The sequence below is a fragment of the Zonotrichia albicollis genome, chromosome 9, assembly GCF_047830755.1.
Source record: "Zonotrichia albicollis isolate bZonAlb1 chromosome 9, bZonAlb1.hap1, whole genome shotgun sequence".
Classification (NCBI taxonomy): domain Eukaryota; kingdom Metazoa; phylum Chordata; class Aves; order Passeriformes; family Passerellidae; genus Zonotrichia; species Zonotrichia albicollis.
The window spans coordinates 26523480-26551012 of record NC_133827.1 but is presented as its reverse complement, the minus strand read 5'-3'; the positions used below and the strand labels follow the sequence as shown (position 1 = coordinate 26551012).

The following is a 27533-nucleotide window of genomic DNA, read 5'->3' as shown; positions in this document are numbered from 1 at the left end:
CATTTTTTTAATATAGGAAACAATGAGAAGCTTATAATAAACCCATGCAATAATTCTGTCCTTCATGTCTGCACACTCCAGAAGCCACAGCACAAACACCACGATCTGCTCACCAGCTGTTGTGTGGAAGCACGATCCACATTCCCTCAGTGCTGAACCAAAAGGGGCACAATTCCCCAGCCATGGAATCAGAGGGGAAAATGAGAGCAATCCCCATTCCCAGCCCCTCCCAGCAGCAGGGAGGGCAGCTGGATCCAAACGGTCCCAAACTGTTCCCTCCTCCATGCTGGGCCATCTCCACCCTCGCACCTCTGGAGAGAGGCAGCAGCTTCAAAGGTTGAGCAGTTCTCTGTTATTGTATAACAGCATATATACACTTGGCACACAGGGGTATCATCATTAGACAGAGCAAGGGATGGCCAGAGAAAGTTACTTTAGTCCTGCAGGCAAAAAAAATAAGGCAAATCTGCTGTCCTAAAGTGGCCAGTTCCTTCACTATCTCCTACTACACCCTATATGCCTATGCAAATATTGTTTTCCTGGTATTTTAAGGGGCATTTTTTCCCTTTAGGAAAAGTGGTGCTGCCAGGGAAATCAGCACACTGACACAAAACCACAGAATTTGCCTGTGCTTAAAGACAAGATTGAAGAGGGAAAAGAATTTTAGAAGCTAAACACAGTTCTTTCATCACATCTTAATTCTGGGCTGTGAGAAGCCCTTATTAACAGTAATATGTTAGGTCATTCAACCATTAAATTTCAAGAATGTGCCCATTAACAAGTCTGCTGATTAGGATTAATTAGGGAGTGGAATTTCTTACATGGTACCTGATCACAGAGTTCAGAGGAAGTACAAATAACTCACAAGAAATCACAGCTCCTACAACAAAGGAATCAAACTGCAGATGCTGAAATATTTTATACAAAGCTACGTTTGCTCCAAGAGCCCTTGAGGCAGACAGGCAGTGACCAGGGCCAGAGGAGAAGCAAGGTCCAACACTTACCTGGGTAGCTGCCCTTAATTTTTGTCCCTGAAGAGACCAAGTGCAACAGAGCACTCTGGGGACTCATCTGCCACCTCTGCTCTCAGCACTGCTCTGAAAACTGACTGATGGGGGCTTTCATGGCAAAAATCCTGCTGAGGACCCACAGAATGGTTTGGGTTGGATGGGGCCTTTAAAGGCCATCCAGGCCAACCCACCTGCAATGAGCAGGTGTTAATAAACCTTCCAAACACTGTACATACCAGAACTTTTCAGTAATCTAACTCCAAAGCTTTCCCTAAATTAAAAAGAAACAAAGTTAGTCCCAATACAATCAATCTACCCCCTTGGTATCACAAATCTTAATTTCTAACAACATAGCAGTAGCTCTGTAATTTAAAATATACACTTTATTAATTACTATAATTAAAACCAAACAGCTTTAATGTTAAAAAAATATTTATTTCAATTCTGTATACAAAAAAAAGTCAGAACAACAGAACATTTATTAGTACTGAAAATTTTTGTGACTATTTAATGGCATGTATGTCCAAGTTCACTTTACAAAACCAAGTGCTTATAAATTGTAATCAGGTTTTTGATTTTCCTTAAGTATCTTTTTTACCTGACTAGCAGCACATCCTGTGCTTTTAAATAAGAAAAATATCAGAGTTTAGCACACACAGTATGTTACACTGAAACTTTTGACCAGAGCATTAAAGGATTTCTGAGGAACCAATGCTACATCCTTCTCATTTACATCTGATTATTACCTGCTGAGAAAAGTATACAGGTTTTTGAGACTTATTTTCAGTGAACATAAAGTTGGCCTTCTATAAAAGTGTCTGCTGTTTAATCTACAGCTATTGCATATATACAAAATCAACCAAGCCCAAGAACACATCAGAAATCAGCATTCTGTCTGTAGCTGGATTCCCACTGCAGTTGTGCCTGTTGTGTCCCAAAACCTCGAGCCCAAAGTCTGCATCCTGATATTGTGCTTTTCCCAGCAAACAAGAGCTTCCCTTACATACATTAGCTACAAACAGAAAGGGCAGGTACTATTTATTGAAAGAACACAGTAAAAAATTTCCTTTCAGGATATTTTTCTGTATGAAATATACAGCACTGTTTTTTATATTAAAAAAACAACCTCATAGAAAAGTAGACTTCATAAAGCACAGGTTGGTGAAACCCTTAAACTGCTTATCCTAATCCTCACTCCATCAGTGCTGATGAGGAGAATCCAACAGGTCTGTGCCAAAAGCCAATAACCAAATTATTCTTCTGCAGCCACACCGCTCTGCAATAGATTTACAGGAACGTCCCCAAGTTCTTTCATTCTGAGGATAAAATGCCTGGACAAGGAGTGATTTTCATGGTGATACTGGAAACCAAAGCCCTCAAGGTTCATCAGTTAACATTAAGAGGCAGCAGTGCCATAGAGAGGATAGACTTATGTGGAGGGTGTGCCCAGTGGGACAACTGAGCTCTCAGGTCTCCTGTCAGCTCCTCTGGCTGGGTAAGGAAATTCTCAAAAATGAACAATTCAAGGTAGCCTGTGTTTAGGTGTGATCTCCACAAGTCTACAAACTCTCAGCTCTGAGATTGGTCTTCAAACAAGATAAATATACAGAAATAGTGGAATTTTCAAAGCTGCATGAACAGCATATACAAAAGAAAACTTCCAAGCCTTCTTAGAAAGGGAAACAGACATTTCAAAAATATTAATAAATAAATATATACTGTGTATGGCATAGCCACCTACCTTTACAGAAAACTCCTAATAAATTATTGCAGCTCTGTAAAGGGCAGCAGTTTTTGATTTAAAACATAAATATTAAGAAAGGCTTTATGAAAACATAAGTAGTAACCACTCAGTTTTATCTCATCCAAGTTCTAGATAATATGATGTCAGGAAGACTGCCACACTGAAGTTTGTATTGAAAAATTCCTTGGTAAGGACAGCAGGGGAAGGATAGCTGCAACTATTTGTCTGCTCAAGAGCTTAAGCCTAGATTCACATAACCCAGCTACTGTCATCAAACCAATCTTTTCAAGTGGCATTTCACATGGTAATCCCAAAAAATGAACTGGTCATCAGAGATAAATGAGAAAGGTTTGTGAGGAAAAACTGCATAGTTTCAAAGTTACATAGAAAACGTAACATTTCAGTTGCAATGGAAGAAGAAAACCTGTTGTCTGAGAACATCAGCAGTCAAGAAGCTGAGGAATTCTTAAAGCTATACAAAATAATTTAAGGAAAAAAAGACAGTTTGAAAAAAACATCAGTCTTCTTCCATTTAAGGTGCATTAAGATGGAGATGGCCAAAGATCACATATTTATTCCTATCTCACATGGTTTTTATTCAAGTTCCAACTTTGAGTTTGAACCCACAAAATTCTATGCAGTTTTGCAACAAGTAGTAAAAATAATGGAAAAATATTATAAATTATTCTGTAAATTACAGATTACAAATAAATCTGTAAATATTTTGGTAAGCCTGAATAGCACTTTACATCAACACCTGCCAACTTCATCATCTGTCAAATCTACGAAGCCTTCGCCTTCTCATGTCCTCTTCTGAGTTCTCAGGTGGAAACCAAAACCCATAAGGTCGCTGCCCATGATTGTGTGTTCCTCCACCAACATCTACAAGACACAATGAAAAACAACTGGTTTTTTGGTCTGTAATAGGAGAAAAATGCACATATATCCGGTAAGCCAAAGTGTCACAACACAAAGGAGACAGGGAATTGAATGTTTTCAAATCTGATGGTTTCAGGGCAATTACCAAGTCCAGAAACTGCTCTGAAAAACAGACAAATAAAAAGAAAACCAAAACCAGAAAACTCTCCCAAACAATAAAGCTACCACCACCCAAAAAAACCACCCCAACCCAACAAGAAAACCAAACCAAACAACAAACCACAACAAAAAGAACATGTAACAAGTATTAACCAGTTAAGAATAACAAGTATTAACAACTATTCCCATTTTTCACGATCCCTGCTTTTCACAGCAAACTCCAGAATGTTAAACTATTTCAGTGTCCTCAGCAGTTGTTTCTGCTAAAAGCAGCTTTTGTGTTTGCTTTTAGTACCGATCCAACATGTGCAGCCCCACAGCAGATGCACACACAGCTCCCACCCCAGCTGGCAGCAGTTCCACCAGGGAAGGCCACGCAGCAGCCCAACTGTAGTTTAGTAACTGATTTTTAAATAATCATAATTAAGTTACTTGCACTTTTAAAAAAATTCTTTCCAGTAGTGAAATTGTCAACTAAATAACAAATTTTCCTATAAAAAACATTTATTTTTCTATACAGCATCCCAGGTTAATTTTTATTTAAGAAAACAGATACCACTCACACAGTTAAGACAATTCTTGGCATAGTCCCCATAAAATATGCTCAACACTTCAAATATACATGTGCTTTAATAATCACTACTAATAGAATGAGGTGCTATAAAAAAAGATGAAAAATGCTTTTTTATATATTGACCCAAAAATAGAAGGCTACACAATATATTTTGACAAGCTTTAGGTTGAAGAAAAGATTTTTTTTACATCAAACAATATGGTGAACAGCAAAGTCTGGATATCTTAAACAAACCTATTTGTATTTGCAAACCTATTTGCATGTAGATATTTAAATTATCCTGTTACCTAAAATAGTTCCCTGACACCTTTTTTCCTTTAATTACTGCAGAAATATTAATGAAATCACACCTTCGTCTTATCAAAATATTTATAAGCCACAGTATTCAGAAATGGTAATTAGGCCACTGCTACTACTGAAACACCACCTGACATCTGTGCAAGAAACCAACACAGGCTTTTCAACACATCAGCAAAAGCAAATGAAAGACTAATGGAATCTAAGCCTGCATTCAAAGGACATGGAAAACTGCAACAACACTGGGTGATAGACAACACCAAAGGATATAGCAAAACAAACTTAAAACAAAACATTAACCCTTCCATGGCATATTTTACAAATTCATTGTGAACTAGAACCACATTCTGAGAATACAGAAGACTGAGACCTCCATCCCTACCCTCTCACTCTGTGCAGGAGTTTCTTTTGTTACTTAAGTTCACAATTAAAGCACTCTGGAGCAGAAGAAAAATGCTGTAATTGCAACAGATGTAACTACACCTGTATTAATGCAAGGCCACAGAAGTGTTACATTAAACATTCTCACTTGATTTTTCCTCTTGTCTGAAGTTATGACCTTATTTTTAGGCTAGATAACATGATTTGCAAGATAGTCTCTGTAAGAGTCAGGAGGAATATATGAAGCTACCAAACTGAAATATGCAATTAGGTCTGATAAGAAGAGCATAGCAAAGGAATAGCAGAGGTATCACAAAGCAGTATGTCTGTATTATTTTTCATGCCAGCTTTAGTTGTGTTAAAGAACAATCTAGAACATTTCAGTTGAACAGTTTACCATTTTCAGTATCACCATCTGTCCTGGCACTACTGAGTGTGGTATCCATACAAGAACCAAACTATCCAAACACTGAAATAGCCATACAAAGAACAGACACTCATTTCTACAAATCTGTTACTTCTGGAGAGGCTTTGCTGTAGAAGGCAATGAGGTAATTTCTTTTGAACTCAGCAAGGACCACACAGTTAACCAAAACAGAGAACTCTGATCTGGATATTTGATCAAATGTCATAACAACTTCCAACACTTGCTTGGCTTTCATTTTTACCAGTTTTATATAAATTGTCTCCTCCATAAATAGTATAGCCCTGCTAAATAAGTTATAACCACAGAATATTATTAAAGCTTACCAACCAGCACTTGGGTGTGCTACAGATCACATACAGTGCAATATATTGAACACCTGACTTGCCTTGCTTTTTAATGCAAAAACATCAATGTTTAAAGTGCTCTATTTAAGAAAATGGGAGTTCTCTTAGTTGATAAACATCCATTTTTTTTTTCCACAGAAGCAATGATGCTGGAAAAGACCTTTGAGATGATGGAGTCCAGCCTATGACCCAACACCCCTTGTCAGGCAGACTGGCACTGACACCACATCCAGCCTTTTCTTAAACACCTCCAGGGACAGGGACTCCACAACCTCCCTGCACAGCTCATGCCAAGGTATTTTTGATACATTTGGAGGTAGAAGCAGCAAACTGGAAGGCAGCAAGAAGCCAGAGTCAAAAACCCAGTGTTGCTTTACTCATTTCATCTCTTCCAGCCAATGAATAGTGAAGCCTTTAGGTCTAATCAAACTCGCTTATGATTCACTGAGTTGTACAGAGAATTTTAAGGAAAGGCAGGGCAGGCATTTTTCCTCCTTTCTTACTTCAGCAGGACTAGGAGGCTTCCAGAAAGAGCTGAGACACACAAAACATAGCAACCTTTTCACTGTTTTGTGTTTCACTAGAAGTCAGACAGAAACTACAACTGAATAAAAAATATAAAGTGGCAAAACTGCTTTTATTCTTTCCTGCCCTTCCCTCTGCAAAATGCAGACGTGCTATACAGTCTGAGAGCTTTGGCTTTTGGTACTTATCACTGCCCCATTTTCCTGCTCAGCTCCAAGCAGACCACATTCATTAGCCTTTGCTATTGTTTCTAGCACAGCCCTTTCAGCTTCTGTCAATGTATGAAAATTTTGTCATGCTATGAAGCAAACTATTCATCCTGTCAATATGTCTCATCTACAGACTTGAACATAAACTGGTGAAGAAGACTGATGGAATTAACTACTGTTTCTGTGCTATGCTTTGGAACAGCTGACAAATGAAAAATCAAATTAGCAGGGAAGTAGCTGAGGGTAATGAGTTCAGAAGGAAAGTAACATACACTGAATCCAGACAGAGCTGGATTGTAACAAGAGCAAGCCAGAACAATCTTGAACAGTCTCTGTCTCTCTTGTTTTTAAAAGAAGATGGTAAAATTGAGAAATACACAAAACCATTCCCTCTACAAAAGTCTGATAATTTGTTATGGTTAGGAAAGGAAATGGCTAAAGACAATCTTTAATCCATTCATACTTAAAACAAACTCTTTTTGAAGTAACAATTTGTTAAAAGCACACTGGTACATTTTTAGAACCCTAACCCTAAATCCTGACTCTAAACCTAACCCAAACCCTGAGGGATGCCTTTTGCAGCTGCAGTGAGCCTGGAACTCTGGGCTCTGTGGTTTTCAAAACCCTAACCCTAGGTGTAACCCTAACCCTAGGCACTAAATTCAGCCTAGGCCCAAGGCTGTTTGCAAGGAAAAGGCTTGGCAGCCCCAGCTTCTCGGTGCCACCCTCAGCTTCTCTGTGTGTCACCCACTGTCCCCTCTCCCTGCTCCTCCCTCAAGCCCCCACAGTGCCCCTCAGCCTCTGTCATGCCCCAAAAGGACCCTAAAAAAACCCTATCAATTCCCTAAAAAAGCCCTAGTTCTCAAACTGCCCTAAACACCCCACAAAAACCTAAAAATAGCCTCAGAATACACTAAAAATACTCTTCTTTTAAAAAGTCCCTAAACACCCCTAAAAATCCCTAAATAGTCTTAAAACACCTCTAAGAATACCCCAAAAAGCTTTAAAATGCCCTGATAAAAAAGGCTAAAAAATTCCCTCAGAAACCCTAGAAATCCCCTAGTCCTAAAAAGTTCTCCATAGACCCTCAATACTCTTCAAAAAGCCCTAAAAACTTTTAAATAGCCCTAAAAAAGCCCCAAGGATACCCAAAAACATTCCTAACAACTCCAATTAGTAGTAAGACAGCCCTTAAAACACCCTAAAATAATTCTTTTAAAACTCTGAAAAAACCCTAAACATTCCAGAGAATTCCTAAAAAACTCCTGCAAAAAAAACCCCTAAAATATCCTAAAAATCTCTGAAAAAAATATATAATGAGAAAGTCCTAAATTAATTGTGATACCTGCTATTACAACCTATTTAAAATTATTTTATCTAATTTTTTGTCATGTTGAGTACCTGTTTCATCATCTATGTAATTACAAGAATCCCTGAATGTTCACACTTTAGGGAAAACATCGTGTTCAAAGGATAGTGCTCATTGAAGCTAATTATTTTTCAAACTAACTGACAGGGAAGAATATCCTAATTGCCCATTAGTACAGTAAATTTCATCTCTTCCTTGTGTCCCTGAAACAGGTGTGATCAGTGACATGCTCTGGATTATGTTCTTTGTGAAACAAGACATCTGCCTATAGGCAAACTGAACCTTTACACAGCTTGCTTGAGGAAGTATTTTTAGAGCTCAAATCTTAGGTCTCACTTGTCCAAACTAAAAAGTGTTATAGCAGGCAGGAGAAAAGTGCAAAATAAAGCAAGATCCCTACATATGTGATCACATCAATTCTACTGGAAACAGTATATGATTATTACAGCGACCTTAGACGGTCACTGTGGTGAGAGAAGGACGAGAATCTTGTTTCTTGATCAGAAGGCTTGATTTATTCATATATGATATATAATACATTATAACTATACTAAAAAGAAAAAGAAGAGAAGTTGCAGAGAGCTGCTCAGCTAAGAATAGAATAGAAGGAATGAATAACAAAGTTCTGTGTCCAGGGAATCTGTCCCTGAGCTGCTCCTGTGATTGGCCTTTAATGGTACACATGGAAGATGAGCCAATCACAGGGACACTTGCTACATTTCACAGCAGCTGATAACAATTGTTTACATTCTTCTTCTGGGGCTCTGCTTCTCAGAAGATGGACAAATGTGAAAGAAAGGATTTCTATGAAAAAATGTCTGCGACATATGATGGTACCTTTTCATGCTTCACTTGCCTGTGAGGCTCACAAACTGCAACCAGCACTGAAACCAGGCATTAGCAGAGTGTTCAGAAATGCTGCTTTGGGCAGGGAAGCTTAAAGTGAAATTTGGTTCCACAGCAATCTAATAGTGAGGAACTCGTGAAATTCATTCTTGTGTTTCACCAAAGGACATTGTCAAAAAAACACATTCCCTCTGATAGCACAAAACTTACCTTTGTTCAAAACCACAAGGGGATAAAAACAATACATCTTACCTGGAGTGTTGGAGATTATTTAAGGCTACAAATGAAAGTTGCAGGTGTTTCAAAGTCATACATGTAAGCTTTTAAAGTGCATACCATCTACTTAAATCTTATCACTCATTCATATTCAGTTTTCTTGATAGTTTCAAAAAACTCCGCAAAAATGGCTCACTCTTTCAAGTAACATCTCAAAATGCTTAATATTAAAAGGAAGGATTTTTTTTCTCAAACTCAGTGTTAAAACTTATGCAAAATATCATCTTAAAAAGACAGTAAAATAGACAATATCCTTTACAAAAAAGCTCATTTTATATCAATTCCTTCCCAAAATGACAAGATATGTCCAAAAATAAGTCATGGGGAATACATCTTATTTCCCTCCTAAGTCCCTTCCAGTATGAGTCATAACTTAAGAGATAAAAATGCAATAAAATTCCTACCTCTTTCATTAAGACTGTTTAGCACTGCCCTTTCAAGCTGTTCCTCTTCAGTGAGCCCACCTGTATAATCAAAGTAGCTCCTTGGAACTCTGTGTTGATAATCTGGATAATAGCCATAATACTCTGTAAAACAAATCAAAAAATAAAATCAATTGCTGCTACTCAGTAAGTGGGAAATTAGATATTATCTTCCTGCTATCTTTCTTCCACAAATTGTTTTAATTTGGGAAAGAAAAAAATTATTAGGGTTCAATTACTTATACAATATATGCCATAAATTAACTTCTAATTTACAAAGCCACAGCATAGTAACAGGAGGGAAAAAAAACAACAAGAGAAAAAAGATGGACCAAACATCTCAATTTTTTATAACTGTAAAAGTAAGTGTCATAGAATTGCTATTACTAACAAGTTTCAGACAGAAATTGAAAGTCAGTTTTCCTCATCTCCTTTTAACATTTAGTTGTCAATATTTGGAGACCTTACTGCTATCACCAGAACACAAACCTGGTACTGTTCAGGCTTTTTCTCCCCACCTCTCCTCCCCTTTCCCCCAGGGCCCACAAAACAATGTCATCATGAATTCCAGACATCTTTGGACCCAGAGAAGTCACAGGAAAAGATTGCTGCAAATTCCTGCAGTGCTGTAGAGAGCTCCTGCTGTGCTCTGGCCCAGCTAAAGCTGCCCTGCCAAAAGCCAGCACAGCACAGACCCCACCAGTGTCCCTGTCACTGCTGCCAAACCTCCCTGGCCTCTGCACAGCTGGCCAAAACCAAGCACAGGCCATCGCCCACCCAAACACATGGGAGTCAAAAGGAAAAAATTCCTTGGCTGGAGAATTGAGCAACACTCTCTTCCTGCTAACAACACAACCTGATCTTGACTGAGCACAGAAAACCTAAGCTGAGAAAAATTATGAGAAAAAAGTCACACTTTTCAACTGAGGAAAACTATGGAGAAAAGTTCAGTTTTCCTATTCAATTTCTGTATTTTCAAAATACAAAGCTTTTGTGATGTGTTCATTTCCAGAGAGCTGAACAAGGGATTTTGAAGAACCAAAGCACACAAAGGTTGCCAGTTTCTTCCAGCTGAGAGAAAATTATACAAAGGTTTTTCAAAATGAGAAAAGTGGAAATATTTTTGTATTAAACAAGTACAGCAGGCAATTTCCTTTTTCTTCAGATAATTAGCATCAATGATAGTCTTATGATCTTTCATTGGTTCTATCAATTCCAGGTGAAACTTGTGAAGTTTCTGTTGTTAGTAACAAATACAGATGACAAAGTGAGGACAAATAAATAATTTCTATTTAAAAATTATTTTGCTAAAGAAAAAGATCTCAAGCTCTAGAATCTTTAGTCAAATAAAACCAGCAATACTGTCTTGAAAGTTATACAGAAAAAGTAGGAAAAACTGAAGAAAAGCGTAACTGCACAAAGTTCTACACAGAATTATATATATTCCTCTGTATTTGCAAAATCCCCACATTGACTTTCCATAGACATGTGCACATACACAGTAAACACACACATTCTGTGTTTTTCCAATTCTTTCTTGTCCTGGAACACAACTGACATCAGAAGATTTCTCCTACACCTGCAGTGAAATCTGACTGAGGGACAGCATTCAGCTGTTATGTCTGTACACTCCCCTCATTCTCCTTTGCTTTATATTAATCTGAATCAACATTTTCTCAGCTATAAATTTATTTTCTGAAGGTTTCAAAACTTCATGCATGAAGAGGGTAAAAATCCTGCTACTGAAAGCATTAAATTATCTGATGAAAGCAAAAAGATGCTGTATTTTAGGTTTGTTCAATTGTTGTAGTTTTTTCTGTGTTTATGTTTCACACTGCCAGAAAGTTGTAAGTGCTCAGAAAGCTGTAATCTTTTATTTTAAAATGAGACACAGTTTGGTAACATTGACATGTTCACGGTGTTCCTATTAATCAAAATAAATGTCCTAATCCTTTATTCATGAACTGCACTTAGAGAAAACCTAACTCAGCTACTAAATACTAAATGTCTAAAATTACACTTACAACCTTCTTTCTTTCAAAGCTGTTTCTTTGTGCTGTTTCATAAAATCTACTCTGACCACAGCTTCATCTATTTTTCTACTTAAATTGGTATTTAAAGGCACATAGTAATAAATCAGCAATGCCAGAAAGTGAAAAACTAATCAAGATATGCATCATTAGCCTATGACACTAGAGAGAGTTTTCTTCATTCACAGATGGCCAAATTTATTCCATATATCATACACCAAGCAAAAGGTTAAATCTTCCATTAAGACTTCTGCAAATAGGATGAAAGACAATTACAAAGTATGTGAACAGGGAATGAACACAACAAATATATATTTTCTTAACTGCAGTTGTTAAGTCATTTTCGACAAACGGATTTGGTACAAAGAAGAAATTAAATGGTTATATCTAAAGGCAAATTTGGAGGACAGGATAATTCAGGTTAACTCTCTCTATCTCCCCTTTGTCCAAAAGAACTCAAAGTAATAGCATTTGAGGACTGCTCAAAACACACAAAAAATCCCAGACTTCCTTGTTGCCAGCATACCACAGTTTTTTTTTCCCTCCCCATCATGGCAGATCTACTGCATGAAATCTCTTCCATTTTCCCTACTTGAAAAGAACTGGAAAAGCAAACAGAAAGGGCTGTTGAGAATCTCTCTGCTGCTCCTCCACAAGAGTGGCCTCATACACCCACCCAAGCTCCCAGCACCTGTTTGTACAGGGGCTGTAACAGATCACAGAGTTTAAATGTTGAGTACAAATTCTTATCTTCATTAGCTATTAAAAAGTTTTTTTCAATATAAATCTTTTGAGTTTCCCCCCACCCTGCTGTTCTGGGATACTGGAAGAAGGCTCAGTGTCTGTGAGCAGCTCCTGTACCTGGATGAGCCCCCTCCCCTGGGCTGGGACTGCCAGCCATGGCTACAGGTCACTTGTGCTGTCACCTGTGCTGTCACCTGTGCTTGCTGCACACGCTGCCTTCACCTCTCATTTCACTTCTCAGTAGTAATTGTTTTATGTCTTTACTGGCCTTTAGATCAAATGCTTTGTGACCTGACAGTAAATGAGAGTAATGAAAATCCTGGGCAAATATATTTTTAAGTTGGAACAATCCCTCTTGCTATTGCTGAAGAAAGCAGACTAAGATCTTTTTTTTAGGAATTGCAAAACAGATGTTTCAAAAATACTTAAGGGCCCAGAATCCTACTTGTGGGAACTATTTAATGTAATAATAAAATTGGAGATAGATCATGGAAGACAAAGTCCATCAGGGAGAATAAAAGTAGCTATAAACTTGGCTCAAAGTAAGCACATCTCAATTATAAAAGACTACACAAAATAAAAACCCCTGCCTGACAAAACATCAGAGAACAGTAAGAATGATCAAATGTGTGAAATAGTTTCCTTATAAGCAACCAGACAGACTCCAACTTTCTGAAAGGAGGGGAAATATAGCCATTGTGAGTACAGGACTTAAGCCTGAAAAACCACTAAGGAAAGAAGTACATAAAGAATGAAGGTTTAGTCTCCCTCCCCAAAGAAGAATTAACATGCATCAAATGAAATTAGCAGTTAGCAGGTTTAAGCCAAACCAAAAAATGACAGATTCTAAAGCAGGAACCACACTGTGAGTCTTTTCTGATGATGTAGGTGTTAAAAGTGTTCATGTTGACTCAAAGAGCTTTTGACAAATTGATGGAAGAAGGATCTACCACAGGCTATTAAAGACAAAATCCTCCCATAAAACTTCTTGCTGAGAACATCTTTAAGCCACAAGCCACTGCACACTGGCAGATATTTGAGAGAGTTATCACTATGCATTTATCCTGCTCTTCCAGCATAAATCACTGCAGGAGGTAAGAGATGCCAGGCTATGCATCCCTTAGCTCACATCCTACACCCAGAGCCCCTCTCCCAGCCCCTCCTGGCCCCCACAGACAAGGACCCCACCTATTATTGCTGCACACTCCACAGGCAATGATTCAGTGCTCTGCAGGAGAGGTGAATCAAAGGAGCTCCACTCAGTGCCACCATTCCAACCATGCATCTATAAACTGCAGATGGCCTCAATTCAGGCTGCTGAGGAGGAGCTTTGTGCACATAAATTACTTCATTTACAGAGAGGGCTCAAAGGAAGAAGATCCTTGTTAGAAGGGAAAAACCACCCTAGAATGGAACAGATAAATTTGCCAGATGAGGGCATATTTACCAAGGTCCAAAAGGCTGCTTTCAGTAGACACAATTTCCCCACTGCTACACCTTGTGCAAAAGGGATGATATTTCCCTGAGGTGGCATTTTAGGAAGTCGTGACCTTAATTTGAGGCTTAAGCCTCTTGTACAAAATCCATCCACACACTTGCCTGAAGAGGAAAGGTGAGAGATGCCCAGAGAAGTAATATAAGTTAAGCAAGTATATGTGTGCAGAATATTTTGTATACTCTGCATGTTTCCATTCACATAGCTCTCCTGTAGGTTTTCTAATCATTAGCAGAAACTGTTCTTAAAGCTGGAGTAAGTTTTTGGTTAAGTGGACAAGAGTACATACCTGAATAGTAGTCCCTTGGCCTGTCAGGCTCAGTGAAGAAAGAAATGCCAGCTAAATAAAAGAATAACGCATATACTGTTAGAATTATCATATTTGGTTTATAGAATACAAAATTCAAATTTGAAGTACCCTCTCTTTAAGAGTTTGTTTCATAAGATACAGGCAGGAAATCAGTTATGGGTATCTGTGGATTGTTTTGGCATCAGTGAGAGAATATACTATTGCAATCTTGTATGTTCCAGATTTTATAGTAGAGTGCCATGTTCAAGCAACAGATCCATGAAGACTAGAAAAAAAGCAAACCAACCTCTAATGTTCTCCCAGAACACATAATGAACACTTTCTTTACTGAGAGTATTCATTAGTAACAACGTTTAATGCACAGCAAACTGAGGACTGGAGCAACACTGCATTATTATTGCTTTGCTACACAGGAGAAAAAAAAATGCCTGTGTGCTCAACACTGCTTCCTGCAGCTGTCAGTCACACAGAAACTGCACAGCAGCCAGGGCAGGGGTCACTGGCAGTACTGTGGGGTTATCCCTGAATCCCAGGGTTGTCATCTCATTGCAGGGGCTCCATACTGTTCTCTCCTTATCACAAGCTCCATACCTTCTTGGTGTTTCTCCTAGGCAGCTCCTCAGAGCACTGACTCTCTTCTTCACAAAGAAGCCACTGACTCCAGTTCCCTTCTCAAGGGGCCAACCCACTCTGTTATAGCATCTTCTTCTCATTGCTTGCAGCTGTGGCCTGTTAAAGTCAGGCCTGCTCCTAATCTTTGCTAATTGGCCCAGCTGCAACTCCTTAGGGGTAAGATTACTTTCTACACTATCTTTATTATATTCTATGCCCCCTACATCCCAGAGAAACTGATTGGAAGGGACCTCAGAAGGTTCCTAGTCCATCTCCAAGCAGAGCAGGGTTAGTGAGGGGATCAGAGAGGTTACCCAGGCACGGCTGCATCTTGCCCAGTCCAAGGTGGAGCCCCTGAAGCTGTTCCATAGTGATCAGGCAGGGCCCTGTGGCACAGCATCATGCAAGGTTAACCTTTAACTAACAGACACCTGATGCCTGTTCCTGCAGCAAGGCAGGAAAGCTGATGCTCTGGTGTCATTTCCCTTCCAGCTGCTGACCATACATGACCCACAGAATATCCCCAAGCTGTGGTCAAAGCCCCAGTGAGAGCACACACATCTGAACAATTAATTCCCCACTGTACAAACACCATATCCATGTTCAATTTGATGGAACACTCATGAATAAAGTATTCAGCCTATCAAGCAGTCAGACAAAAAAAGCCAAATATTCTGCCAACCAACCCCAGCACAGCTGCTGTGTTGGGGCTTAGACTTCCAATTAAAACACTGACATCTATGGGACTGTTCATTTAAAAGTTTGCAGGGCTGTATTTAAAACAATTTTTAAGACTAAAGATGTCTAAAGCTGTAATCTTTTTTAGAAAATAATTATTACTGCAATATGAAAAGCTGTAATACCACATTGTTGGAAAGCTTGAGAAATCCAGCAACCATTTCTTAAGCATCCCACCACCTTTTTCAAACCAGAGACTCCCATTAGAATCAATATGACAGCAGAAATCAAGATGGAAACATCTGGTTCTGACATATGCTTAAGGCTCCACCACATTTCACTTGAAGTACAATTTCCTTGGAAGATTATACTCTAAATAAATACTTAAAGAGTAAAAGATACTCTTCTAAGTAAAAATATCGGAAAGTCACATTTAGTCTTAATTGTTCTTACCCATATGTGAATGTTTTATTCTGCATCCACTTGAATAAAATGAGCACATCTTGAATTGTCTAAAAACTTGCTGGAATGGGCTGAATTTCTATGCAAGGCTTAATTAATTTTAAAAATAAAAGTGTTCCTTATGCAGATTTTGTAAATTCATCAAAATGATGTACCTGCACAGGCTCGCATGATCTTTTTCAGAGGTCCCATAGTGTACATCAATCCAACAAGAATCCCTGACAGATGTCCAGCAAAAGAAGTCCTAGAAAATAAAAAAATCCTGTGAGTAGTGGAGAGACTTTTTTTGGTAGGGATACAAAAGGGAGAGTGTAGAACTGGTTGTAAAGATAAAGTCTCTGTGACTTCCCAGAGAAAATCCCTGAGTGAGAGCAAGCACAGAGACATCACTTGCCTGCAAGGTTATAATGCCAAATCTTCTTTCTTTGTAACTACCTTAAAACTGGGAGTTACACAGTCACAGAAAAGAATTTAACAAATATCCTGAGAAAGCTAATTGCAGAGATCATTTTAGTCACTATAGAATACGATTCCCTAAAAGCATTTAAAGACTTAGCAAAGGAGTAAGTAAACGGGTTTTAAGCTTTAGAAAAGTGACTTACATTGTAATGTCTGGGTAGATCTTACCAAAACCATGTAAAAAGCACAATACTTTCTACTGCACTATCCATGCAATCCTACAATTCGTGTAAAAGAAGCATGAATGCAGATCCACTGCAATCGTTGTAATACACTTTCTTCAAAATTAAAAGAACAACTGAATTGCTGAGATCCAAATTCTTTTCTATGCATACCAACAATTTCTTTAAAAAATATCATTACCATTTGTATACAGAAGGAAAAGGCTCTGAGTCTTTTGAGAAATCAAACCAGAAGAACATGTTTACAGTGAACAAGATTTGCTCAAGTTATTGACATAGATTGACATAGATCAAGAGAAAATCTTCTGAATTCAAGCAGATGTAAACACTAGTTGCAAATTTTTCACCTCTTACCAAGTTACAGGAGCCAATACATTAAACATTAAAATTTCCTCATATGTGCAATTAGAAATAACTCATTTATACTAACTGTCAAAAAATTTAAATTATACAAGCTAAAATGGGCTTTTTTTCCTTTATAAAGTAGAAATGAAACCTCTGTTTAATGCACCAAGTGTAAAGTTTGCATCAATTTTTACATTCAGGTCAGTGATCTACAGAGTTTGACAGATGATGGCACAAGCACTCAAGCCAAGCCACCTTTAAGGCATCAGTGGTAAAAGGAGACAGGAAAATGCACGTGTCACTAGAGGGAGGTAAAGATCACATCTAAATTCACTCTTCTGCCACCTACTTGACCTCAAACCCTACAGTGCCATGGGGAGCTGCAGTTCTCTCTCGTTAAAAACCAACAACTCTCCAGAGAGTAACACATAAACGCTGATGTGAAAACTTACAGATAAAAGGCAGTTACCAAAATAAAGTATCTATAAGGACCTAATTTTCCAAACAGATTTTCTGGAGCATATTTTCCAAATTTATGAAAAATGCATGCCTGACTTGGAAAATATCTGACCTCAGAAAATTAAAAATACTTAGAAATCACTTATTCTAGAAATCACCAACATGATATTGGTTCACCTAAGACTTAAGATATCTGCTCAATTCTGGAAGAGGCACAGATGAAACAGAAGATAACTTTTCACATGTCTCTTCTTCCATTAAACAAATAATCCCAAAAGCCTACATCTCAATATCCTTTATGGAAGGTGAAGATTAGAAGGATACTGAATGCACTTTAAATTTTTTCCAAAACAAAAACATTAATGAGAAAGAAAATATTAAGATGTCAGTAAACTTCTAAACCCTCTCCCAGCACACAAAAGCAGGTCCAAATTTATTGCCTAAGCTTTCCAACTGGGCAGAATTCTGCCTCAATTACTGACCTCTTATCTATTCAAAATTAAATTCTGCAATTTGGTTTATAAAAGGAACCAGTTAAACATAGACTTCAAATATTATAACGTGCCCTGAGCACACAGATGAGCATGTAAGAGCAATGCTGTGAGAGATACAATTGCTCTGGTTCATTGCAAGGCAGTAGGCAGTTACTAATTAAACATATGTTCTAGGACATGAATTTCTGGAGATCACTACTTGTTTTCTGTAGCCCCCATTACCATTTAAGTGCTGTGAAATTGCCCTCTGTAGAGGTCACAGTAGAGGTTTAGATGAGGCAGCAATCTAAACTTCCATGAAATTATGAAAATTTTTTTAATATTATTTTTGGACTTTCTATCCACTCTCTACCCAAAGACATTTCTGAAAAAGAACAGCACACAATGACTGAATTCCTGTTTTTCCTCTACCATAAACAGTAGGATACAGTTTTACTTCATACATAATGCCCTTCCACTATTCTTTAATTAAAAACAGTATTGTTAAACACATCACCAAATAAAACCTATGTTCAGCTAAAACAGCGGTTTATGTATTTCAGAAAAAAGTGTTTAATGCACTGAAAGCTTTATTTTTATATTTGTAGCTGTGCCATGCAGCTCAGAAATAAATCTGCATTTGGGCAGAGCACTCTTCTTGAATCCTCACTGCAGTTAATTGAGCAGCCAGGCATAAAGCCATAAAACCAGTGCTCAACCTGAGCAATACCTGAATTCTCCTTCTGTGCTAGGAAATGTTCTACCAGCTGTATAATAGTACCTGACAAGGAATATCTCAGTATTGCTGAGCTCTTTTTTTTCCTGAAAAAGGGAAATTGTACATAAACTGTGATTTGATAGTTCAGAGGTTTTGTGTCTGTACTTTGCATATATTCAGCAATGTGATTCACAGTTACAAAATACTACATAGGAAAGTTACTCACTTGCAAACAGGACTTAAAAACTCAGCTGCAAAGAAGAGCAAGGTTCTCCCAGAGGTAAGGGCAGATGAACTGTGCTGGCACAGAGCACCCAGGGAAACTGAGGGAGATGAGCAGCAGCACTGCAGGACAGTGACACTGCCAGTGACAGAAGTGGCAGAATGCTGGATGATGTTCTGATCATAAATCAGAGGTGTGACTAAGCCAGAGGGGTCTGGAACAGCAATGGCAAGCAAAGAGTGCAAGGCTGCTCAGCTAATGCAGCCCTGGGCACTGTGGTGGAGCTGTTCAGGTACCTCATGGAAAAGGCTCAGCCCTTTTCCTTGCTCATCAACTTTTGTTATCTTCCCTCAAATACTCAAATACACATGCTGGGAACAGTATTTCAGGTTTTTAATTTGAGATGTACTCAAAAGAGAGGGTTTGAAGGAAAAAGCAAACTGCAGGCCCAACACTGCACTGGGATACCAGCTAACACTACTCACACCTCAAACTACTCCAGACAGCCCAAATCTCCTCTCCTTTCCTTGAAATATCAGACCACTTACCCTGGGGAGATGAAATGAATGGCCAGCAGCTCCACCCAACACGCATATTTACTGGATATGGGCAATCCAAAGACACTGCTCACTCTTCCTGGGTTGTAATGGTTGTTCAGAACTTTCAAAGCAAACAAGACTCCTGCAAACAAGAAGAAATCACATGAAGAGAGAAATACTTGTGCACAAATAATAAAGAAATGCAAACAATTTGAAGTACCATGCAGTTTCAAAGCACCATGACACATATTGCTGCATGCCAGAGCAGTTCTGCTCTTTCAGTGATACTTTTCAGTGACTTAAAAAAAGAAGATAGAAAAATTGTGTATTTCTCTAACAGCCAAATCTAAGCTGGTTTTTAATGTGCCTGCTCACTGTAGCTATTCAGGTATTCAAAACAATACAAACATTTAAAATGGGACTTCTATTGAAATAATTGACAAAATTAGTGAACTCAAAAACATGTTCTGTGACTTGAGAAAAGCCACTACTGAAAACAAGGCAAACAAATATGTGTAAAGCTGAACAGTAGGTTCAAATTCTGAATTAATGGAAAATCATCTTACACATACTCCAGAATCACTTGTTTCTGCAAAAAAAATGTAGATAAATCACCTTTAATCACAGTAAATAATATTAATTTCTAACTGACTGCAATTGTTTTATCATGCAATTGCCAGTCAATATGATGGAATGAATTCAGAGAACTTATTGGAAGTATTTATGAAAAAGTCCCTCTCAAGAGAAAGCTCACAGTGGTCTAAGGAACTTTCTTAAAGGCTGAGAAAGAAGGCTTGCCTTCTAAGGTTAGGTCCCAAGGACAGCAAGGAAATCCCCTACTTATCTAAAAAATAAGGGCTACTTTTCTACTTGACTGCAGATTTTTTAAAGAGAAGAAACTTATTGACTTGAAAATGATCTGCTGAAGGAGGAGACAAGACCATTACTGGAAGGAAGATGACCAAAATCAGGTGTCTGGATGCTGCTGGCAGAAGCAGATCTAGGGGAGTCTCTCCAAAGACAGGCACGAGTAATTTTAAACTGACAGGCTTTTCTAGAAACCACCTAAGCAGCATTCTTGAAATGCTTATACAACATCTGAAAATTAAGAGTTCAGACTTCAATTAACCAGCAACATTATACAGAAAACACAATTCTCCAAGGATGATGATATTTTCATGTTCCCAGACAAAGTACCTGCTGCTCATAAGAACAGGAACTGAATCACTTTTATGTTCATGCCCATAGTACATGTTTAAGTTGAAAAACAGGATATGGATACTGATGTGAGACTCATACATATATACAGATGTACACCTCTTTCTGCAATTAACAGTTCTTGTTATATAGCAAATATACAGATTAACTTTACATATGTCAATTGGACCAACCCTGTGTCTCACCTGAAAAACCTACGCCACAATTCATTTCATAGGAAGGATCATCCAGAATTATCACAAGCAGGACTTCCAGCACCATGTAAACTACTCCAATCAGTACAGAAAATACTGCAATTATGTAAGCAAACCATATGCTCTTCAGCTTTCTTTCCAGCATTATGCCCTTCCAGAGCATGGAAATCATGTTATAATACAAGTGCCAATCATCTGCATGGTGGAAAGGAGAAAGCAGCAAACGCTGCCAGTTCTTTTTGTGGACAGCTTCATTTACACTGAGACACACTTCAGAGAGCGGCCTCAAAGGATTCAGAAAGAGAAAAATATTCAGCACAAGTACCCCAAGGGTAACAGCAGGAATGTTCTGGAGCCCAACTTGAGAAATTTGATAAAGCAGCAAAAGCAGTCCAGCACTGACTCCTCTTTGCCTTCGTTCCATGGTTACTTCTTCAGTCAACAAAATGTGAAGATTATTTCAATTTCCAGTCTTTTGTTCAATTTTGAAACCTTACAAGTTTTGGAAATTCTGAAAGAAAAAAGGTAACTTGTTATATACATATTGCAGTGTTTTGAATTTCATCACTGTTTTTTTAAGTTTTTAAACATAAAAAAAATCATCAAGGTAATCAGCTGAGACCTTTGATATATCAGAACAAAAATTCAAGTGAGGAAAAGAAATCAGAATTGGTAAACTGATACAAAACACAAATAAAAGAGATTTATACAGGCAATCCAGACAAGCATTGAGAGAAAAAGCAGTCTGCAACCTCTGTTTCACATCCTTCCACAGGCTGTACTTAATCCATTAAAATGCTTGGGTATTCTGGACATGTTTTCATTAATTCTGATTCAGTCAGAATCATTAAGATTACAGGAAGGAGAACAGTTCAAAATTCTTCTCTAGCATCTCAGTTTCCAGGATTCCTATTTTTGCCACATATTTAATTTTTTTTAATGACCATTTTTCCAAAATTTACAAATATTCAAAACAAGCTAAGCTTGAAAACTAAAAGTCACAATTTTGACAAAAGGAATAGAGACACAGCTAAATACTACTAGATGCAATCTGAAAATTGTTACTCCTTTCCTAGGGATGAGAATGAAGAGTTTGGTTTAGAAGTAAGTGATGGAGAAAAGAAAACTATAGAGAGGGAAATCATATACAAAACCAGCATTAAAAAAATTAAAGAGTTGCAACAAAATTTTCATCTTTGAAAAGATGAAGAAACCAGGAGATCAAAGAGGGCTACAGAAACAGATTTACTCTGCCAGGGACTGAAAGAGAGGAGGGAGGAAGCTGCACTGGGTAACAGGGGCTGTGAGCGTGGAGCCGCCTGTGGAACAGGAAGAGAGCCAGGATTCGGAACCTCTGCCACCAGGTTTCAAATGAAACCACCTGAAATAATGAGATATATACAAAATTCTCATTTCAACACCCCATTAACCTTCTTTTTTACTAAACACAGTTGAAGTTAATTTACTAATCCTTTTTCTTTAAATGCCTTTCCAATTAATACAAAATTACTCCTCTTCAACATTTTCACTAGATAAACAAGCAATAATCTAATTCTTCTAGAGGATAGCTCAAGTTGCAAAATTTTTTTTCCCCATTATGTCTGTTAGGATTTACTAATTTCACATTTCTACACACCACTGCCATGCCTGCAAACACTTTACTAAATATGTTTATTCAGGTATTCAGAGTGTTCTTAATAATTTGATTGGGTTTCATTCCACAAAGCGAGTGAGCAGATGGAAAAGAAAAAGCATCTCTGGGTGATGTTATCCTGTACCAGCAAAAGGACCTGGAGACCTGCACAGGGTGGAACATCAAGGACCAGCCAGGGGCCAGGCCAGGCCACCTTCTCTACTTATCCTGAAGTGAGGGAAGCACACACTTCCATGCCAGTTCACACACAGAATTAATTAATGCCACTTCTTATAATTAAGTATTTTTTTGTCTCTGTATTTCTGTTTAAATCATATTTATGCTTATTATAGCAATTTGAGAGAAGAAAAAACCACATTGGTTGTGTTTTTTTATCCTGAAAACGACTGCAGTAAACCAGAATGCATCTAAAATGTATTTGGTACATTACAATGAAACTGACTACATTTTTCCCACGTTATTATTTTGGAAATGGTAAATAATGCCTAAACCTTGTCCAAAACAGAGTGAAAACAACAGAAACATACCAGGCCTCTTGAACATGTAACTTCCTACACTGGTGCCTTCTAAAACCAGTGGTAAATGATCCCAGTTTAAGTGCAGAGACCACAGCTGTAGCCTTCGCAAAGCTCAAATAAACAAACCTGGTAAGCTGCAAATTGGCCATTGCAGATAGTTACTTGTCAGTCTTTGATTTAAAGTCAACATTACCAAAAAAATAGTTAATCCAAAGTTTAATCAATGTCACTCTCTTTTTCCTCACTTGTTAGAATCTATAAAGTTAGAGGGTTTTTTAAAAATAGTTAAAAAAGAGTACGTAGGCTTTAGCTTCTAGTTCGAAGTTCTGTTACAGCAGAAGTTTCTTAAGCAAGTAGAAAAGTTTTTTAAGAAGTAGACATGACAAATAGCAATAAGACTTTGTAGATTTAGCTTTAAGATAGCAACAAGTTTATTTAATGTATATCTTTAGAAAGTTAGCATGAATAAAACTCTGTTCTTTGTTTCTTATGAAATAGTCTTTGTTTTAACTACCATTACGTATGTTTTACAAGGTTGGATGGAAAGCTTGTCAATATGTCTTGTTTTTGTGTGATTGGCTGAAATCTAAACTGAGATGATTTTATGTCATTCCGTATTACCCCACCTTCTGAGACATTTCTCAGTAAACTAGCTCTGACATCAGGTACACCAACACCCCCCAATATTCTAATGATCTTCTGCCCAGACCTCTGGCTTTTCTTGTCCCACGTGCACAGTCACATCTTTTTCACCACAAAACAGTCGACACAAAAACTGTTAGAATTTTAAAGTGAACATCCTTTAAATGCAAGTTATGAGGAAACATCAAAATCTTGTCATACCACATTGTTCAAATGGTCAGTCTTGTGTTTTAAAGTTCCCATCTCTGCTTCTGACACCCTTAAATTCCCAATTTAAGTACTTTCAACACCCATGCACCTAAGAAAAGAAACCCTCATCCAGCACATAGCCAGACAATAATCATGGAACAGGACTGGGAATGAAATCCATCATGATTTCAGCAGTGCTGGTTATCATAAACCATTCCCATTACTGGGAGCAACCAAAAATGTCAGCCAAAACACATTTGTGTTTGAGCCAAAGGGGAAAAGACCCCAGCAAGAGAACAGGAGATATCTGAGAGCCTCCTTAATGCAGCTCCCCTAAAACACACAGAGCTTTCAGCTGTTTGAACATTCCTCCTCAGCCTCTACTGTTCATTAAAACTCTAATGAGGCCTGAAACAATGAAGCACTTTTTTCCCTTTCCTTTTTTTTTTTTTTGAAAATATGCCACCTACTTCAAAATGTACAAATTTCCAGAACAGACTTGAACCAGACATTTGTCTCACATCCAGGCTGCCACGTGGCTGCATTATTTGTCACCTACTCAAGATAAATGTCTGAACTAAATATTCTTGGAATTTGTTTGTTTGTTTCATACTAAACAAGGAAAAGCATTTAAACTTATTTTTACTGTGGCAAACCCCCTCACTCACTCGGCAACCATAAAATATTATGACTTCACATTACTAAAAAAATAATGTAATAAAGTAAATATTTTAGTAAATATCAGTTAAAATGAAATGTTCTACCACATTTTCCTATAGCTGTAATTTGAATTTAGAGGAAGAGAATCCCCCTGTGCCCTTGAAAGAGGTGGGGAAAATGCCTAACAGAAAAAACAACCAATGCAAGGAAAAATAAATCAAAAAATTCAAACACAATGAATCATCCTGTTTATATTTCATAAATATACAAGGAGAGAGTCAGCCACAAGCTGTCAGCTACAATCAGCTTTGAAATGTCCAGTCACCTACACAGTTCATAGCATAGACAAGGTCCTGACTTAATTATAAAATTAATTACTTCATAAAGAACAACTTCTGGATTCATCAGATGTGCATTTAAAGGGCTTTCTTTCACAAAGGAATACTGAATGGTGAACTCAAAAGACACAGCACTTCAGAATTTGGTAAGAGAAGTCACACATCTGTAATAAAAATGTTTTAAAACAATTTAAACTCCCTTACTGAGACAATTCAAAGTTAAATATCAGCCTTCAATGACTTCATAAATGGCTATATCACAGGCTTTTTTTTATTGTGCAACATTTTAAATTTCATTCAAAGTTTTCTGTGAGAATAAAGAAGTTCTTCTGCTTCTTCTATCTGCTTCAGCATGAAAACTGAAAATCTTTTACAGCCTTTTTAATCCTCTTGGGTACCACTAAAGGAGGAAGTCCTTAACAAAATAAGCTTTGTAACTAAAAACTTCACCTTAAAACTGAAAATTGTGTTCTGAAGGGTGCAACAATTACTGTTCACAAGAAAATATACACATGTTAAACAATACATGCCAAGAATCATTTTAGCCACCTTATCCCAAAATAAATGAGACAGCTTTCACAGGAAAGAACCCAAGGGACCAGGTCAAATCTCTCTCATAACAGACAGTAATTAGGAACTGCCTTTCAAAACACCAGGATACATCTACACTAATTGAAGTTGGAGAAGTGAAATAGTCATCAATATTTAATATCACCGTACTTATAAAGGTAAGAGGATGTCACACTTAAAATAAAAATACATCAAAACAACAGTGAACTTCAGATTAGGCCAGAGCTGAGTTTTAACTTCACAGATATTTAACTCAGGGTCAGGGATTTGGGGTTTGTTGGGTTTTTTCCCCCACTCAATTGCAATAGTTGCGTACAATGTTAAAATTGGGTAATCATACTAGAAGAGTATCCTCCTTTATCTGCAGAACTGTTTAATATTATGAAAAATTAAACCATCAAAGATTGCCTGACTCCACTACAGAAGTGTGAAGCACAACAGCTCTCACAATTCTGGCATTCCTTGGTAGCTTTGAGGGACAATTTGCCTGCAGGGTGTAAGAGAAAGGAAGAACAGGAAAGGAAGGAAAGGAAGAACAGGAACTTTCTAAAGAAATCCACTTTAAAATAATACTGGTTAAATAAACAATTCAGAAGCACATGCTTCCTAGTATTAGCGTTATACTGCTGTTGTCAACACCTCCAATCTATGTCAACAAAAAGCAGTTCCAGGAAGAACATCACTGTGCTATTTCAGGAAATCTAACCAGCTCAGGTATTGTTAATTACATTTCACAGACACTTGAATTACTCAGACTCGGCGTTTAACAACTGCGAGGCTTACCAAATGCAGGCAAGATATACTTGCCTTTGCTTTTTCTTCGTTGCAGCCCCAAGATATTTGCAGTTTTGAGCGGTAGGTTTTTTTGTTTTGTAGTACTAACAAAGAAAGGGATATAGCTGTGGCGAATTATTGATTTTGTTAAGAAGTTGTTTCTAGAATTTATAAAAAACATCACCGAAAAAGGGGGCGAAGGAAAGCAGTCAGGCCACACCGGGGCGGTGTGAGGAGCACACCATGAGCAGCTGTGGCTGCGGATAAGCCCCGCTGCTCCCGACACCCGGCTCCTCCCGCCACCACAGCGCTCCAGGAGCCGAGTCCACGGGCACGACGCTGGGTGTGTGTATAAAGATAATGGCTGCGAAACCGTGAAATATCGGCGATTCGACTTCTCAGGCCGCTGCAGCTCCGTCATTCCCACCGCCACCACTCCTTGCAGCGGCGGGAAGGAGCGAAGCGCGGCGGAGGGAAACCTCCTACAGAGCACAGCTTGAGGGCAGCTCACCCAGCCCAGCCCCACTGGTCGGGGCTTGCACCGGGCCCCCCTCAGCAGGGCGGCGCTCCCCGGGTGTGGCCGCACCCCTCACGCCGGGGGGCCGCTCTCCGCCGGGAGGCGGCGGCAAAGGCAAGACAGGAGGAGGGCAGGAGAGCGGAATAAGAGAGCACGGCAGGAGGAGCCGCGCAGGGCCAGGGAGGAGGTGGCGACGGCGGCTCCGGCATCCCCCCGCCCCTGCACTCACGTTCTCCGGCGGCGGCAGACCCGGAACCTCCCGCCGCCCCGCGTGACCCGCGGCCGCCACTCCGCGGCGAGGGGCGCGGTCCCGGCCCCGCCCGGGGAACGCACCGCGCATGCGCAGAGACCGCCCCGCCGCCAGGGGCGCTGTGCGCGGGCGGGCTGAGGGCGGAGCGCGGGGCGGCGGAGCTGAGGCGGCCGCTCGGGGCGGGCATTGGCCGCTGGCACTGCCCACTATTAAAATACATAATAGCCTTGCCTTTGAGAGCGTTTTACTGCAAATGCAAAACAGTAACTAGTTTTGTAAGTTTAATAGTTCGAGGACTTTTTTTTTTCCCAAGCGTTAAAAGCAATTAGATGAAGACACTGCAGAATCGCAGAATCAACAAGGTTGGCAAAGACCTCTGAGATCATTAAACCCAACCTACGACTAAATACTACGGTGTTAAATAGACCATGGCACTCACTGCCACGTCCAGTCTTTTCTTGAACACCTCCAGGGGCGATGACTCCATCTGGGCAGCCCATTCCACTGTCTGATCACCCTTTCTGTGAAGAATTTCATCCTAATGTCTAACCTAAACCTCCCCTGGTGCAGCCAAATACTGCATTAGTTTCACTTTTGTAGAGTACTAGTCACTGCTGTCACTGTATTATTTCCCAGATTTGACACAGATATCCAGACTGTGATCTTCTTTATTATTATTCAGTAGGGAATACACTGGGCAAATTATAAGTGCCTGAAATAATAGGTTCTCATATAAATGTTGGTGAGCTGATGGTGCAAATATGTGACTAGAAATGAATCATACAAAACCCATAGCCAAAGCTACATGTAAACGGCCT

The 27533-nt window shown here is 38.7% G+C and overlaps 1 protein-coding gene across 2 annotated transcripts; it reads right to left on the bottom strand.

Moving 5' to 3' along the window:
- Positions 1-1424: 1424 nt before the first annotated feature.
- On the bottom strand, positions 1425-26798 carry RHBDD1 (rhomboid domain containing 1). Of its 2 annotated transcripts, none has more exons than XM_005489309.4 (7): positions 26695-26798; positions 20595-21114; positions 19201-19333; positions 15949-16037; positions 14021-14071; positions 9445-9567; positions 1425-3636 (listed from the first exon to the last, which is right to left on the bottom strand). In XM_005489309.4, the coding sequence occupies exons 2-7, from the start codon at positions 21025-21027 to the stop codon at positions 3524-3526; spliced, it is 942 nt and encodes a 313-aa protein (XP_005489366.2). In that variant the 5' UTR covers positions 21028-21114; positions 26695-26798; the 3' UTR covers positions 1425-3523. The 2 variants fall into 2 exon arrangements, with proteins under 2 accessions (XP_005489366.2, XP_026650714.2); XM_026794913.2 differs by lacking the exon at positions 26695-26798 and adding an exon at positions 22785-23180.
- Between the last annotated feature and the right edge of the window lie 735 nt (positions 26799-27533).

Excerpts from the sequence above, each read along its gene's own strand:
- RHBDD1 (XM_005489309.4), bottom strand. The coding sequence starts at position 21,027 with ATGGAACGAAGGCAAAGAGGAGTCAGTGCTGGACTGCTTTTGCTGCTT. Across the intron at positions 19,334-20,594 it reads TTGTGGCGTAGGTTTTTCAG|GAGTCTTGTTTGCTTTGAAA; the intron begins GTGAGACACAGG and ends TCTTGTTTGCAG. Across the intron at positions 16,038-19,200 it reads ATTCATTTCATCTCCCCAGG|GACTTCTTTTGCTGGACATC; the intron begins GTAAGTGGTCTG and ends TTTATTTTCTAG.